Below are 16,606 nucleotides of genomic sequence, written 5' to 3' on the forward strand. Positions count from 1 at the left end.
CTGCTAAGCGAAGCCAGAAACATAGAGACTTTTGCCGATATTATAAACAATATTTAATAATTTAAGTATGATAATATAAAACTATTGTAATAATATTCTTGTATTTGCATTTTGGTCGCCAACATTCGAAAATCGAATAGGCAAATAAAGAAGAAGAAGAAGTAATCTGTGCTGATTTTTTTAATCTGTCGCCTAGTTTGAAACTCAAGTATTTGTACAGTTGCTAAATGATAAGATAATTATGAAATGCAATTTACAATGTAATAATAAAAATAATAATAATTGAAAAAAAACGTAAATAGTTTTAAACAAGTGAGAAAAGGCTATAGTCGGTACGAGGCCTATCGACATCACCAACATCAATATGCTTCTATCTCTGTAAGAAAATTTCGTGATGATCCGATTAAAATTCCGACCTGTTGTGTTAATGCAGAAAAAGTGGAAAAAAGGGATGCATTACCGACTATTGCGATATCTCTATTATTTGACCACCTACGCCATCCTACTTTGCATAATTTTAAATATGGGATTTTCTACTTTCTTAGTCAGGCTTTGCTTTTAAAAGGTCCCCAACCAAAGGTGTGATATCCGTCATTATCATTAAAATCGCAAAAATGAAAAGTTGGGTTCTATTATCGACTATTGCGATATCTTCGTTGTTTGACCACCTACGGCAACCTATGTTACATCTTTGTAAAGTTAATATTTTCTACTTTCATTGGTTTTGCTGTTTGTATACCCCTTATAGGCGTTGAGATATTTGCTTTGGAATAAAATGTTGCCTTTTTCCAAACAAATTGTTTGCTCATTCCGACCCCTAAATATTATCCGGCCATCACCAAAATCAATAGGCTTCTTCATCTGTGTGACCCCCATTAACCCTCGAAATTTTGTGACGATCCGATCAAAATTGCGACCTGCGACCAAAAAAATGGAAAATGGGATGTATTACCCACTATTGCGATATCTCCGTTATTTGGTCACCTACGCCGACCTAGTTTGCATCATTGTAAAGATGGAATCTTCTACTTTCATAGTCAGGCTTTGCTTTTGGAAAGTCTCCAACCAAAGCAGTGATATTCGTCATTATAATTAAAATCGCAAACATAAAAATTTGGGTTTATTTGCGACTATTGTGATATCTTCGTTGTTTGATCACCTACAAGAACCTACTTTACATCATTAGAAAGGTGATGTTTTCTACTTTCATTGTCAGGTTTTGCTTTTGGTATACCCCATACAGAAGCTGCGATATTTGCTTTGAAAAAAAACGTTGTCTTTTTATCCACATAAGTTTTTTGCCTAAATATTATCCGATCATCACCAAAATCTATAGGCTTCTTCCGGGACCTTCATCTATATCCAAAATTTCGTGACGTTCCATCAAAATTGCGGCCTGTAGCGTGATTACAAGGTTTAGATGGACAGACGGACAGACGGACGGACGGACTGACCGACGGACACACATAGCCAGATCGACTCAGCTCGTCGAGACATTCATTTTGATATATATATATAAGTATGGGTCTACGACAATTATTTCGATGCGTTACAAACTTTTTGGCCAAAACCAACTTATAATACCCTCCCCACATAGTGGTGTAGGGTATAAATATTTTAAAAAATCCACGATTATTATCATCTAAATATATTTTAAAAAATCCAAGATTATTGTACTCTAAATATATTTTAAAAAATCCAAGATTATTGTACTCTAAAAATATTTTAAAAAATCAACGATTATTGTACTCTAAAAATATTTTAAAAAATCCGCGATTATTGTACTCTAAAAATATTTTGAAAAATCCACGATTATTGTACTCTAAAAATATTTAAAAAAAACACGATCATTGTACTCTAAAAATATTTAAAAAAAAATCCAAGATTATTGTACTCTAAAAATTTTTTAAAAAAATCCACGATTATTGTACTCTAAAAATATTTTAAAAAAACCACGATTATTGTATTCTAAAAATGTTCAAAAATGCACGATTATTGTACTCTAAAAATATTTAAAAAAATCCACTATTATTGTACTCTAAAAATATTTTAAAAAATCCACGATTATTGTATTCTAAAAATGTTCAAAAATGCACGATTATTGTACTCTAAAAATATTTAAAAAAATCCACTATTATTGTACTCTAAAAATATTTTAAAAAATCCACGATTATTGTATTCTAAAAATGTTCAAAAATGCACGATTATTGTACTCTAAAAATATTTAAAAAAATCCACTATTATTGTACTCTAAAAATATTTTAAAAAATCCACGATTATTGTATTCTAAAAATGTTCAAAAATGCACGATTATTGTACTCTAAAAATATTTAAAAAAAATCCACGATTATTGTACTCTAAAAATATTTTAAAAAATCCACGATTATTGTATTCTAAAAATGTTCAAAAATCCACGATTATTGTATTCTAAAAATGTTCAAAAATCCACGATTATTGTGGTATGGTACTCTAAAAATATTTTAAAAAATCCACGATTATTGTATTCTAAAAAGGTTCAAAAATCCACGATTATTGTACTCTAAAAATATTTAAAAAAATCCACGATTATTGTACTCTAAAAATATTTTAAAAAATCCACGATTATTGTACTCTAAAAATAGTTTAAACAAGTAAAAAAGTATCAGTCGGCTTTGCCGACAGAGATATACCCTCAGCCTGTATATATTAAAACAAGTTTGTCCCAAAAAACGTATGTATTTAGGGGTTTTTAACAATTTTGAACCGAAATGTTCATTAGGATTAGAGATCAAACGTTTTGCGGAGGAGATCCTAAAAGGAATGGATCTACATTGACCATTATGAAAGTGGATATCCTGCCACTACATATGGTGCCATAGGGGGTTCTTACACTCTTCGGGATGTTTGCTCAAGAAGTATTATCTTATCTTCAAACTTAAACTATGTTTGGACAAAATATTACTAAGGCCAAATTTTGGACCGAATCGGCAGATACGTTCTAGAGTTATCTTGCGCTCCAACCACCTCACACGGTGTCATAGGGGTTTTTGCAACTTTCAGGGTATTTTCTCAGGAAGTATGGACTTGCCCCTAATAAAACTTGTACCGTCGTATGGAGGGCAGTGAATACAATTTTCTAAAACAAAAATCAAAGCGATACGAGAGATGGCCTTAAACTGAACTTTTCCGAAATTTTGTGTGGGAGGTACCCGAAGGAGTGGACCTATTGAGACCGTATTGGAACCTCATATTACTCTGGTAGAAAGTTTACGCTGTACAAAGTATGGACCAAATCGGTCACTCCCTTCAAGAGTTATCGTGCGCACAAACTTTCCGAACATTTTCGAACTTTTGTGGGGGAGGTACCGGAAGGAGTGGACCGATGTAGCTCATCTTCGAACTTAAACTAAGTTCGGGCAAAATTTTACGAAAGCCAATATTTGAACCGAATCGGTTCATCCGTTAATGAGTTATCGTGGTCTCCAGCCAGCAGGACAGACAGACAGACGGACGGACATGGCTATATCGACTCCAAATTGTCTGAAACACATTTCGTCCAAACATACTTGGGGTCTAAAACCATTATTTCGATGAGGCACATTTTCATCGTATCAAAGTGTATATACCCTCCTTAGCCTAAAGGCTGAGGGTATAAAAATCCACGATTATTGTACTCTAAAAATAGTTTAAAAAATCCACGATTATTGTACTCTAAAAATAGTTTAAAAAATCCACGATTATTGTACTCTAAAAATAGTTTAAAAAATCCACGATTATTGTACTCTAAAAATAGTTTAAAAAATCCACGATTATTGTACTCTAAAAATAGTTTAAAAAATCCACGATTATTGTACTCTAAAAATAGTTTAAAAAATCCACGATTATTGTACTCTAAAAATAGTTTAAAAAATCCACGATTATTGTACTCTAAAAATAGTTTAAAAAATCCACGATTATTGTACTCTAAAAATAGTTTAAAAAATCCACGATTATTGTACTCTAAAAATAGTTTAAAAAATCCACGATTATTGTACTCTAAAAATAGTTTAAAAAATCCACGATTATTGTACTCTAAAAATAGTTTAAAAAATCCACGATTATTGTACTCTAAAAATAGTTTAAAAAATCCACGATTATTGTACTCTAAAAATAGTTTAAAAAATCCACGATTATTGTACTCTAAAAATAGTTTAAAAAATCCACGATTATTGTACTCTAAAAATAGTTTAAAAAATCCACGATTATTGTACTCTAAAAATAGTTTAAAAAATCCACGATTATTGTACTCTAAAAATAGTTTAAAAAATCCACGATTATTGTACTCTAAAAATAGTTTAAAAAATCCACGATTATTGTACTCTAAAAATAGTTTAAAAAATCCACGATTATTGTACTCTAAAAATAGTTTAAAAAATCCACGATTATTGTACTCTAAAAATAGTTTAAAAAATCCACGATTATTGTACTCTAAAAATAGTTTAAAAAATCCACGATTATTGTACTCTAAAAATAGTTTAAAAAATCCACGATTATTGTACTCTAAAAATAGTTTAAAAAATCCACGATTATTGTACTCTAAAAATAGTTTAAAAAATCCACGATTATTGTACTCTAAAAATAGTTTAAAAAATCCACGATTATTGTACTCTAAAAATAGTTTAAAAAATCCACGATTATTGTACTCTAAAAATAGTTTAAAAAATCCACGATTATTGTACTCTAAAAATAGTTTAAAAAATCCACGATTATTGTACTCTAAAAATAGTTTAAAAAATCCACGATTATTGTACTCTAAAAATAGTTTAAAAAATCCACGATTATTGTACTCTAAAAATAGTTTAAAAAATCCACGATTATTGTACTCTAAAAATAGTTTAAAAAATCCACGATTATTGTACTCTAAAAATAGTTTAAAAAATCCACGATTATTGTACTCTAAAAATAGTTTAAAAAATCCACGATTATTGTACTCTAAAAATAGTTTAAAAAATCCACGATTATTGTACTCTAAAAATAGTTAAAAAATCCACGATTATTGTACTCTAAAAATAGTTTAAAAAATCCACGATTATTGTACTCTAAAAATAGTTTAAAAAATCCACGATTATTGTACTCTAAAAATAGTTTAAAAAATCCACGATTATTGTACTCTAAAAATAGTTTAAAAAATCCACGATTATTGTACTCTAAAAATAGTTTAAAAAATCCACGATTATTGTACTCTAAAAATAGTTTAAAAAATCCACGATTATTGTACTCTAAAAATAGTTTAAAAAATCCACGATTATTGTACTCTAAAAATAGTTTAAAAAATCCACGATTATTGTACTCTAAAAATAGTTTAAAAAATCCACGATTATTGTACTCTAAAAATAGTTTAAAAAATCCACGATTATTGTACTCTAAAAATAGTTTAAAAAATCCACGATTATTGTACTCTAAAAATAGTTTAAAAAATCCACGATTATTGTACTCTAAAAATAGTTTAAAAAATCCACGATTATTGTACTCTAAAAATAGTTTAAAAAATCCACGATTATTGTACTCTAAAAATAGTTTAAAAAATCCACGATTATTGTACTCTAAAAATAGTTTAAAAAATCCACGATTATTGTACTCTAAAAATAGTTTAAAAAATCCACGATTATTGTACTCTAAAAATAGTTTAAAAAATCCACGATTATTGTACTCTAAAAATAGTTTAAAAAATCCACGATTATTGTACTCTAAAAATAGTTTAAAAAATCCACGATTATTGTACTCTAAAAATAGTTTAAAAAATCCACGATTATTGTACTCTAAAAATAGTTTAAAAAATCCACGATTATTGTACTCTAAAAATAGTTTAAAAAATCCACGATTATTGTACTCTAAAAATAGTTTAAAAAATCCACGATTATTGTACTCTAAAAATAGTTTAAAAAATCCACGATTATTGTACTCTAAAAATAGTTTAAAAAATCCACGATTATTGTACTCTAAAAATAGTTTAAAAAATCCACGATTATTGTACTCTAAAAATAGTTTAAAAAATCCACGATTATTGTACTCTAAAAATAGTTTAAAAAATCCACGATTATTGTACTCTAAAAATAGTTTAAAAAATCCACGATTATTGTACTCTAAAAATAGTTTAAAAAATCCACGATTATTGTACTCTAAAAATAGTTTAAAAAATCCACGATTATTGTACTCTAAAAATAGTTTAAAAAATCCACGATTATTGTACTCCAAAAATAGTTTAAAAAATCCACGATTATTGTACTCTAAAAATAGTTTAAAAAATCCACGATTATTGTACTCTAAAAATAGTTTAAAAAATCCACGATTATTGTACTCTAAAAATAGTTTAAAAAATCCACGATTATTGTACTCTAAAAATATTTTAAAAAATCCACGATTATTGTACTCTAAAAATATTTTAAAAAATCCACGATTATTGTACTCTAAAAATATTTTAAAAAATCCACGATTATTGTACTCTAAAAATATTTTAAAAAATCCACGATTATTGTACTCTAAAAATATTTTAAAAAATCCACGATTATTGTACTCTAAAAATATTTTAAAAAATCCACGATTATTGTACTCTAAAAATATTTTAAAAAATCCACGATTATTGTACTCTAAAAATATTTTAAAAAATCCACGATTATTGTACTCTAAAAATATTTTAAAAAATCCACGATTATTGTACTCTAAAAATATTTTAAAAAATCCACGATTATTGTACTCTAAAAATATTTTAAAAAATCCACGATTATTGTACTCTAAAAATATTTTAAAAAATCCACGATTATTGTACTCTAAAAATATTTTAAAAAATCCACGATTATTGTACTCTAAAAATATTTAAAAAAATCCACGATTATTGTACTCTAAAAATATTTAAAAAAATCCACGATTATTGTACTCTAAAAATATTTAAAAAAATCCACGATTATTGTACTCTAAAAATATTTTAAAAAATCCACGATTATTGTACTCTAAAAATATTTTAAAAAATCCAAGATTATTGTACTCTAAAAATATTTTAAAAAATCCACGATTATTGTACTCTAAAAATATTTTAAAAAATCCACGATTATTGTACTCTAAAAATATTTTAAAAAATCCACGATTATTGTACTCTAAAAATATTTTAAAAAATCCACGATTATTGTACTCTAAAAATATTTTAAAAAATCCACGATTATTGTACTCTAAAAATATTTTAAAAAATCCACGATTATTGTACTCTAAAAATATTTTAAAAAATCCACGATTATTGTACTCTAAAAATATTTTAAAAAATCCACGATTATTGTACTCTAAAAATATTTTAAAAAATCCACGATTATTGTACTCTAAAAATATTTTAAAAAATCCACGATTATTGTACTCTAAAAATATTTTAAAAAATCCACGATTATTGTACTCTAAAAATATTTTAAAAAATCCACGATTATTGTACTCTAAAAATATTTTAAAAAATCCACGATTATTGTACTCTAAAAATATTTTAAAAAATCCACGATTATTGTACTCTAAAAATATTTTAAAAAATCCACGATTATTGTACTCTAAAAATATTTTAAAAAATCCACGATTATTGTACTCTAAAAATATTTTAAAAAATCCACGATTATTGTACTCTAAAAATATTTTAAAAAATCCACGATTATTGTACTCTAAAAATATTTTAAAAAATCCACGATTATTGTACTCTAAAAATATTTTAAAAAATCCACAATTACTCTAAAAATATTTTAAAAAATTCACGATTATTGTACTCTTAAAATATTTTAAAAAATTCACGATTATTGTACTCTTAAAATATTTTAAAATATCCACGATTATTGTACTCTAAAAATATTTTAAAAAATCCACGATTATTGTACTCTAAAAATATTTTAAAAAATCCACAATTTTGTACTCTAAAAATATTAAAAAAAATCAACGATTTTGTACTCTAAAAATATTAAAAAATAATCCACGATTATTGTACTCTAAAAATATTTTAAAAAATCCACGATTATTGTACTCTTAAAGTATATAAAAGTCCACGATTATTGTACTCCAAAAATACTTTAAAAAATCCACGATTATTGTACTCTCAAAGTATTTAAAAATCCACGATTATTGTACTCTAAAAATATTTTAAAAAATCCACTATCATTGTATTCTAAAAATATTTAAAAAAATCCACGGTTATTGTACTCTAAAAATATTTAAAAAATAAATACACCATTATTGTCCTCTAAAAATATTTTAAAAATCCACGATTAATGTCCTCTAAAAATATTTAAAAAAATCTACTATTATTGACCTTTAAAAAATATTTAAAAAAAATCCACGATTATTGTCCTCTAAAAATATTTAAAAAAATCCATGATTATTGTTCTCAAACAAATCTTTAAACAAACAAAAATATTTTAAAAATTCACTATAAAAATCTTTTAAAAAATACGTATTATATTTTTTTTAATTTATTTTTTATTTAGAATATAGCTATAAAAAATCTTGAATGCATTAAGACACATTATCATATGGATGAATTTAGATCAATTTACTTCGTATTGTGTTCAAGAAAGGATATCTCTGATCATTACATACGCCATGAAAATCATCCAAACTCAGGTCGAACAATGCCATGCCACCCAAATGGTGATTTTTAACATAGGACGCCTTTTCAGCGATGCTGGCAACATTTTCGTAGGTAATCAAGAGTCCAGTCGAACCCTTAGTTTGTGGGGGTTTATAGGCATAATTGCCAGATGTTTTATCTTCACGTTTTACCATTGTCTTCACTTTGTGACATACTTCTGACCAGCTTAAGAGACCCGATTTGTGAGTCATCATATCCCCTGGAGCAGGGCCATCCAATGAAGATTCAATAGGCATATGATCATTTTTCAATAACTTCTTAAATTGCCATGTGCGTCCGTGGGCTGCTATGCCAATATTCAGTTGTTCTGCAGATGCACCCTGACCCAACCAGTAGCGTACCTGTGAGTCAACATTGGCATAGGGATTTCTTAGTTTATTTGTGGGTAATGGCTGTAAGGGAGCCAAGTAGTCAGCTTGTTTAGGTGTGCGTTGGGGTGTGCTGTAATCGAACGTGGCCAGTGTTACAAAATCCAAATTTCCCATTATAACGGGTATATTGAAATACACTAAAATAGATTTCGCCATTAAATATAAAAATTATCAACATATATCTCTCATTTAACGTACAACTTGAATTAACGTTGGGCAAAACGGTCAGGGACAACAATAGTTTATTGTCCCTAAAGGTGTTCCGCAAATCGCCAACTAATTGAGTAAATTGCGTTCTGTGCACATGTGTGGGAGCCTTCTGTTGTACCTTGCCTCCGTTCAAATTGCTGTTCACTTTATCTTTAACGGCTGTGGTTATTTTTTTAAATGTGGATTCTTTTACAATTGCTTTATCCTCGGTGAACTGATAGGCCAAATCGAAACCATCAAATTGATAGTTGCGTACAATTCCTAAAGCTGAATTTATAAAGGCCCTCTGCTGACTACGGCTACTCTCCAAGAGACGCATATATTTGTCGGCATTCCTTTTGTCCGTATTGCCACCCAAACTCAAAATGAATTTAACATGGGGGAATCTTTTCTTAAACATTTTAACCTGTTGGAACAGTGGTATTTGTCGCTTATCACCGGGTACAATCTCAAATGTTGAACCTCTCATGGCCACATAACCATAGACAATGTGTGTACAAAGTTGCAGAGACATTTCCAGATCCGGGGTGGTGAAATTAGCTGAACCTATTGGAAAAGAGAGCAGTTGAGATCAAGGGTGTCCACAGTAAACTTTTGTTTAGACTTTAAATTATCCAATTATGAATCAACATACCTGCTCTCATCTTACTGGATGTGTCATAGAAACAGATAACATTGCGAGTCTTAGCCGCCGCAAAGCGATTGAGGACCAAAAGCATGGCCCCCAATATTATAAGTAACTTCATTTTATAAAATTTTAAATTTTCTTCTGCTTCTCGATATTTACGTGGTGTTCACTTTAAAAATTCTTTGATGCAAATGCTGTTCGAAGCATTTAAAACACTTGACTTTATAGGCAAATCTAGGTATAAATATAATATTATCTGAAATACATCGTAAGTAGTCATCGGTTTTAATTCTGATTCAAGACCGCAACTGTGGCAAATTATATACATTTTTTTCATTTATATATAAATATGTACACTAAGTCACAAAGCGAACGATGTGGTGATAACTTCCTCTGATGTATTTTCATCACGAACGGAGCCCCAAAATTACTGGATATTTGGACCAATAGCCTTGGGCTGAATACAGGGGATATGGTGCTTTGCAGTACAAAAAGCAAATTCGCATTTACGTATTTACGTTATGTCTACGGCGACTACGAGGTCAAGAAATAAATAGCCCTATTGGTAGTGCGATTCTGTAACTCATTTTTTATTTATCGATTTTTACCGAAAATTTTAAATAAAAGTTAACATAACTGTTGCTATCGGTAGAGCTTAGCGACCACTTTATTTTCGTCGCTAACTTGCCGAAAATTGTTGGTAATATTAAAAGTTTTTGACATTTGAAAATGTAGACTTACCGACAATTGTCGGTAGTTCTGTCGTTAAATAGTTACAGAATCGCACTACAGATCTCGCCAAATACAAACGAAGTAGCCAGAGCTTCTGGCAATGCTGATTGGTGATTAATCATTTTTCAAGTGGGTTTCCATGCCCTTGGATAGTCATTCAAATCTACAGATAGTTCTTCGAAATCTTCGGCGCAGAACAGTTGACTACTTACTAGGCGTTTACACACAGACAGTATTCGCAAGACAATAGCAAAGTTACAAACCATTTTCACCAATACATTCCTACTTTTCTCTATACATATTTAAAAATTTATAAAAGTATTTGTGAAAAAGGTTGGTATTTTTGCTATTTTACTGGCATTTGTAAACGCCGGGTTAACAAATGATTTCGGATTTCATGCATCAAATGGTCTGTTCCAGTACTGCAAGAATCTACTAATTTTTACTATTTTCTTCGATAACATAAAGGAAAAAATGTTATCATAGTAAAAAATAGTAGCTTCTTGCAGTTTCTGGAATAGAGCAAAAATAAAACCAAAAAGAGCTGGGCTGGCATTAGAGTTCCAGAGTGCATTGCAGATGTTAGGGGTCTGCATAAATTTTACAAAAGTGATTTTACACCTCTCAGTGAGGTGACCGAAGAGAAACTTCATGTCGTCTCTTCAGCCGCCCGCCTGGTACCTCAATCTCAGTTTTACCATTAGAGAAGGCTGCTTTCAATTGAGCATAATTGGCAAACAAATCCTGCACAAAGATGTACTCGATGTTTCGGGATTTAGTCCATCCATGGAGACCATCGTCCATGACAACTCGAAGAACGGGATCAAGCACATGATGCTGAACTTGAAGGTGGGATAACCTTTCTCTTTGAACATGTGCTGCAGTCGAACTACAACACCTGCCATCCTTCTAATCTCTCCTAATCTCCTTGAACACATGAGTCACCCTGTTGCAGTTTTCAGGACGGTATTCTGACAGGTTTGAATATTTGTGTGAATAATGTGACCCCCAAAATCTTTCGGTAGGTAGTGGCGGGATTTTAGCCAACATCGACCATGACATTCAGTCCATGTCCTGAACAAAGTGGCCGTAGATTTAATGCGGGAAAAGGTAGAGTTTAAACAGTTCCGGTCATCACCTCACATTGGGGAACTATCTGTTTGTTTCGGACTTCTTGTTCCTAAATTCCACGTACGACCGGCGTCGAAACATACATATAAATGATTATCTAACGTTTCAGGCATGGCCGGAGTGTAGTCAGCTCAATGTTCTCAAACAGCGGAGAGTGCTTGACAGTATCAAAGGCTGGCTGAATTCCGTATCGTCACTTGCTTTGCGTTGTTTAAACTTCGTCAAAATATTTCAGTTGCACACTCATACATTGTTCCTCGAAAATGCAACTAAATGTATCAGAAATAAAAATGATACATGTTTGCTTTTTACCTGCATTAAAAATGTGTATTTTTGACGTTTTGAAACACGTAGCTTCGCAGTTGTGAAGTACAACGGCGTTAAGAAACATAATACAGTTGAACCTCGATTATCCGGGAAACTCCATTATCCGGGATAGAATAGAAATGTTGGTATTTTTTCTATTGCCTCTAGTTTTCGCTATAAACATCATTATCCGGGAGTGAAAGAACACCTTCCAAAAATGTTATTAAGGAAACAAAGTGTAAACAAAAGAAAACTGACAATTCTCCTGTTTTACACAATTTGTGTATTTATGGTATCACAAAAAGCGTAGAAAAAAGTCAATTCAGATGAATCTGATGACGATGATATTGTGCATCCTTCTAAGATTTGGTGGATGACCTTAACATATATAAAAACAATTGCAGAGTTTAATATTATTTTACAATTCTATGCCATTTTTAATTAAAAATATGTTTAAAAACTGCATAAAACCTTTGCCTCCATTATCCGGGAAAATCGATTATCCGTAATGCCTCCGGTCCCGATCGTCACGGATAATCGAAGTCCAACTGTACTTCGCAGATTTTTAGTCATTTGTAAAGCAACTAACGATACGGAAGTCAGCCGCTTTTGATAAGTCGAGCGTCACCAAAATTGTCAGGATGAAATCTAATGCGACGTAATACTCATCTCTTTACCCTGTCGCTATCGGTGTGCTTAACAAACTGTCTATTAAAGTATCGTGAGCACCTCTTCAATTTGCGTAACGTCGCCAAACGTGACAGAGGTCCTATCTCCCTTTTTCCAGGGTTCGAGAGTGGCTAAACCGTTGACCACAATTCACTTATTCCGGCTCCAATGTTGCAATTCTTCGGATGATTTAGCCATTTTTTCCGCTTATGCTAACTGGCCAACCTGTTAAGTTCCAGTGTCGGGGAGTTGACAGTGGCGTGTTTACTGGGGCAGGCTCGACGAAGCTCGTCACGCTCTTTTGCTAAGCCCACCGCATCTGGATTGATATTGCTCCAATATGCGAATTCCGCCAATTTTAGGTATTTTGGTCCTTACATATATATATAATTGTTCCACAACATCCTATAGGGACAAGGGTCCTTACATAGCTGCATGAAAATGCGAACCGATTTTAAAAATTTTTTAGTAATATTGTTTTTTAGCCACAATAATGAAAGCTTTTTCATCGATTGGACTTGGACCATAAAACAACAAAGATTGGTCGAGTAGAACTCACTTTGTCTATGTATATTAGAGTGGTTTTAAAAAATCTATGTCGGATTTTTTTATGCGAGGAGAAACATCTTTTCCGCAGGAAAAAGAGAGAGATGGAAAAGCGGGAGTGTGAAAAAATCGAGATGTACAGGAGCCAGAATGAAGTCCGAAAATTCTACCAAAGAGTCAAGCATCAAACTGATGGCTTTGGTACAGGCACATCCTCCTGTAGAGACCAGCAAGGTAATTTGGTAACTGATACAGATAGTGTACTCAGGATATGGAAAGAACATTTTTCAAATCTGTTGGTATCCAATAGCAGCGAAGACGACGAAGATACCACAGTCCCAATCCCAGAAGATGGTATTGAATGTATACCGCCCAGCCAAGATGAGGTAAAGACAGCAATAAATCGGCTGAAGAATAATAAGGCAGCAGGGGCCGATGGCTTACCAGCCGAGCTGTTCAAAACCGGAGGCGACACGCTGATAAGGTGTATTCATCAGCTAGTTAGCACCATCTGGCAGGAAGAACGAGTACCCGATGATTGGAACCTGAGTATCCTGTGCCCCGTCCACAAGAAGGGAGATAAGACTGTATGCTCTAACTATAGGGGCATAAGTCTACTCCCTATTGCCTACAAGATCGTGTCAGGGATATTGTGCGAACGACTAAAGCCAATGGTCAACGAGATTATTGGACCATACCAATGCGGCTTTAGACCTGGCAAGTCCACCATTGACCAGATATTTACCCTGCGGCAAATCCTGGAGAAGACCCAAGAGATGCAGATCGACACCTACCACCTTTTTGTCGATTATAAAGCAGCCTTCGACAGTCCGCTGCGCTCAAAGGTATTCCAAGCCATGTCTGAATTTGGTATTCCCGCAAAGCTCATCCGGCTTTGTAAAATGACTTTAACTGACACGAGGTCCTCAGTTAAAATAGGAAATAACCTCTCCGAAGAGTTTGGTACCAAAAGAGGTTTCAGACAAGGAGACAGCCTTTCGTGTGACCTCTTCAACATCCTGCTAGAAAAGGTTATACGAGAGGCAAACGTCAAAAGAAGTGGCACAATCTACACCAATAGTCACATGTTACTTGCTTATGCTGATGATATAGACATCATGGGTCGATCAGTAAAAGAAGTAACTGATACCTTTATAAAAGTCGAAGGAGAATCTGCTAAAGTGGGTCTGGCGGTAAACGGTGAGAAGACCAAGTTGATGGTGTCGACGCGCAATGCGTCCATTGAGCTCGGACCGACTGTGGAAGTTGGTTCCTATAATATTGAGGTAGTAAAAGACTTCGTCTACCTCGGCACCTCCGTCAACACAACAAACGACATCAGTTGTGAAATAAAAAGAAGAATTGTATTGGCCAACAGATGCTACTTTGGATTAAGTAAGCAGTTTAAAAACAAAGCCACATCTCGTCAAACAAAAATAACGCTCTACAAAACACTGATACTACCCGTGCTGATGTATGGCTCCGAAGCCTGGGTACTTGCGCAAGCAGACATGGCAGTGCTTGGTGTGTTTGAGAGAAAAATTCTTCGAAAGATCTACGGACCAATCTGCGTTGACGGTGAATATCGACGTCGCATGAACCACGAGCTGTATCTGCTATACAACGACATCAATATTGTTAAACGTATCGAGATGCAGCGATTGCGTTGGCTAGGCCATATCAAAAGAATGAGCGATGATGAACCCACTAAAAAGGCGTATGAATACATGCCACATGGCGGTGCACGCAGAATTGGCAGGCCAAGGAATAGATGGCGCAAACAAGTGGATGATGAGATGACAAGGCGCGGTATTCCAGAGTGCAAAGCAACAAATAGAGAGGAATGGAGATCTCTTCTTAGTTCGGCCTATAGAACAAATGTTCTGTAATGGGCCAGCTAAGTAAGTAAGTAAGTATTTTTTTATGCGGCACCCTCCTAAAATGTTTAGTTTTGTTAAAAATTAAGATTGCCAAAGTTTGAGCTCAATCGGAATATGTTAACACGTGCCACTGGGGCCTCAAAGTTTCCATGGACCCTTTATATAGCTAACATTAAAATCTGACCCGATTTTAAAAATGTTTTGTAGGATTACACGTTTAGCCACTACAAAGAACTAGTAAACTGTTTTCATCGATTGGACAATAAATGTGGTCTGTAGAGTGATTTTGTGAAAATTCGCCTTTGGTCCCATACAAATGTACATACAGTATCGGTCAAAACTAAAGCACCCCCTCAGTAATTTTTTTTGAAATAATTTTTTTATGAAAACTAAATTATAAATTTATTTTTTATTTTTCTTTTTATTTATTTATATCTTTATAATTGAAAAATACAAAAATAAGGAGATCAGAATTTAATAAACAAAAGTTAAAATTCAAAAAACATTTTAGGTCGCAAATATAAGCGGACAAAACTAAAGCACCCCCCCATTTGAGGTACAGCAAAAACTATTGAAATCAATATTTCGTTGCTTATCCTCTATTCTGGATGACACAATCACATCTTTTAGGCATAAAGGATACCAAATTATTAATTACTGAAGGCGAAATAATTGATTTTCGGAAAATTTAGCTTAAATCCTCAAAATACTGAAAATTGGAAGGTACCGTTATATGGAGGCTATACCCAAACGCGGATCCAGGTCCACGATTTTTGGTGGATATGTTTTGTGACCACTAAGAACCCTATGTACCAAATTACAACTAATTTAGTAGGAAAATGTGGCTTAAATATCCGAAATACCGAAGATCGGAAGGTACCGCTATAAGGGGGCTATACCAAAACATTAGCCGATATTGTTCACATTCATCCAAAAACGATGCTACAGCATTCTCTGGTCAAATACTAAATCCCTTAGGTTTAAAAATTAGCAAAAGAACGAATTGCAAAAGAACGGTAGACGCCGGCTTATTCAGTCGACGACCAGCAAAAAACCTTCCGCCTCCATGTTTTACAGCGTCTTTGCAATATTTAGGATTTAACGGTTACCCATTTGGTCCAAGCCTTTTACCATCTGAATACTTTAAATTAAACATAGATTCATCGGAAAACAGTTCAAATGGGTATTGGCGAATGCCAGTCTGGCTCCTTCATTTTTAGTCGATATGAAAGGTTTTTTTTTGCTGGTCGTCGACTGAATAGGCCGGCGTCTATCGTTCTTCTGCAATTCGTTCTTTTGATAATTTTTAAATGTTAGCGTATTGTATTTGACTAAAGGATGCTGTAGCATAATTTTTGGATGAATATGAACAATATCGGCTAATGTTTTGGTATAGCCCCCTTATAGCGGTACCTTCCGATCTTCGGTATTTCGGATATTTAAGCCACAGTTTCCTACTAAATTAGCTGTAATTTGGTACTTAGGGTTCTTAGTGGTCACAAAACAT

At 32.4% G+C, this 16,606-nt stretch overlaps 1 protein-coding gene across 1 annotated transcript; it reads right to left on the reverse strand.

Moving 5' to 3' along the window:
- Positions 1–8,323: 8,323 nt before the first annotated feature.
- LOC141404313 (chitinase-like protein Idgf4) lies at positions 8,324–10,048 on the reverse strand. The gene is made up of 3 exons (XM_073987826.1): positions 9,842–10,048; positions 9,196–9,753; positions 8,324–9,134 (listed from the first exon to the last, which is right to left on the reverse strand). Exons 1-3 carry the CDS (start codon positions 9,951–9,953, stop codon positions 8,518–8,520), a joined length of 1,287 nt encoding a protein of 428 aa, XP_073843927.1. The 5' UTR covers positions 9,954–10,048; the 3' UTR covers positions 8,324–8,517.
- Positions 10,049–16,606: the final 6,558 nt, after the last annotated feature.

Source organism: Musca autumnalis, unplaced genomic scaffold (assembly GCF_047663935.1).
Source record: "Musca autumnalis isolate F117 unplaced genomic scaffold, ASM4766393v1 scaffold_4, whole genome shotgun sequence".
Taxonomy (NCBI): domain Eukaryota; kingdom Metazoa; phylum Arthropoda; class Insecta; order Diptera; family Muscidae; genus Musca; species Musca autumnalis.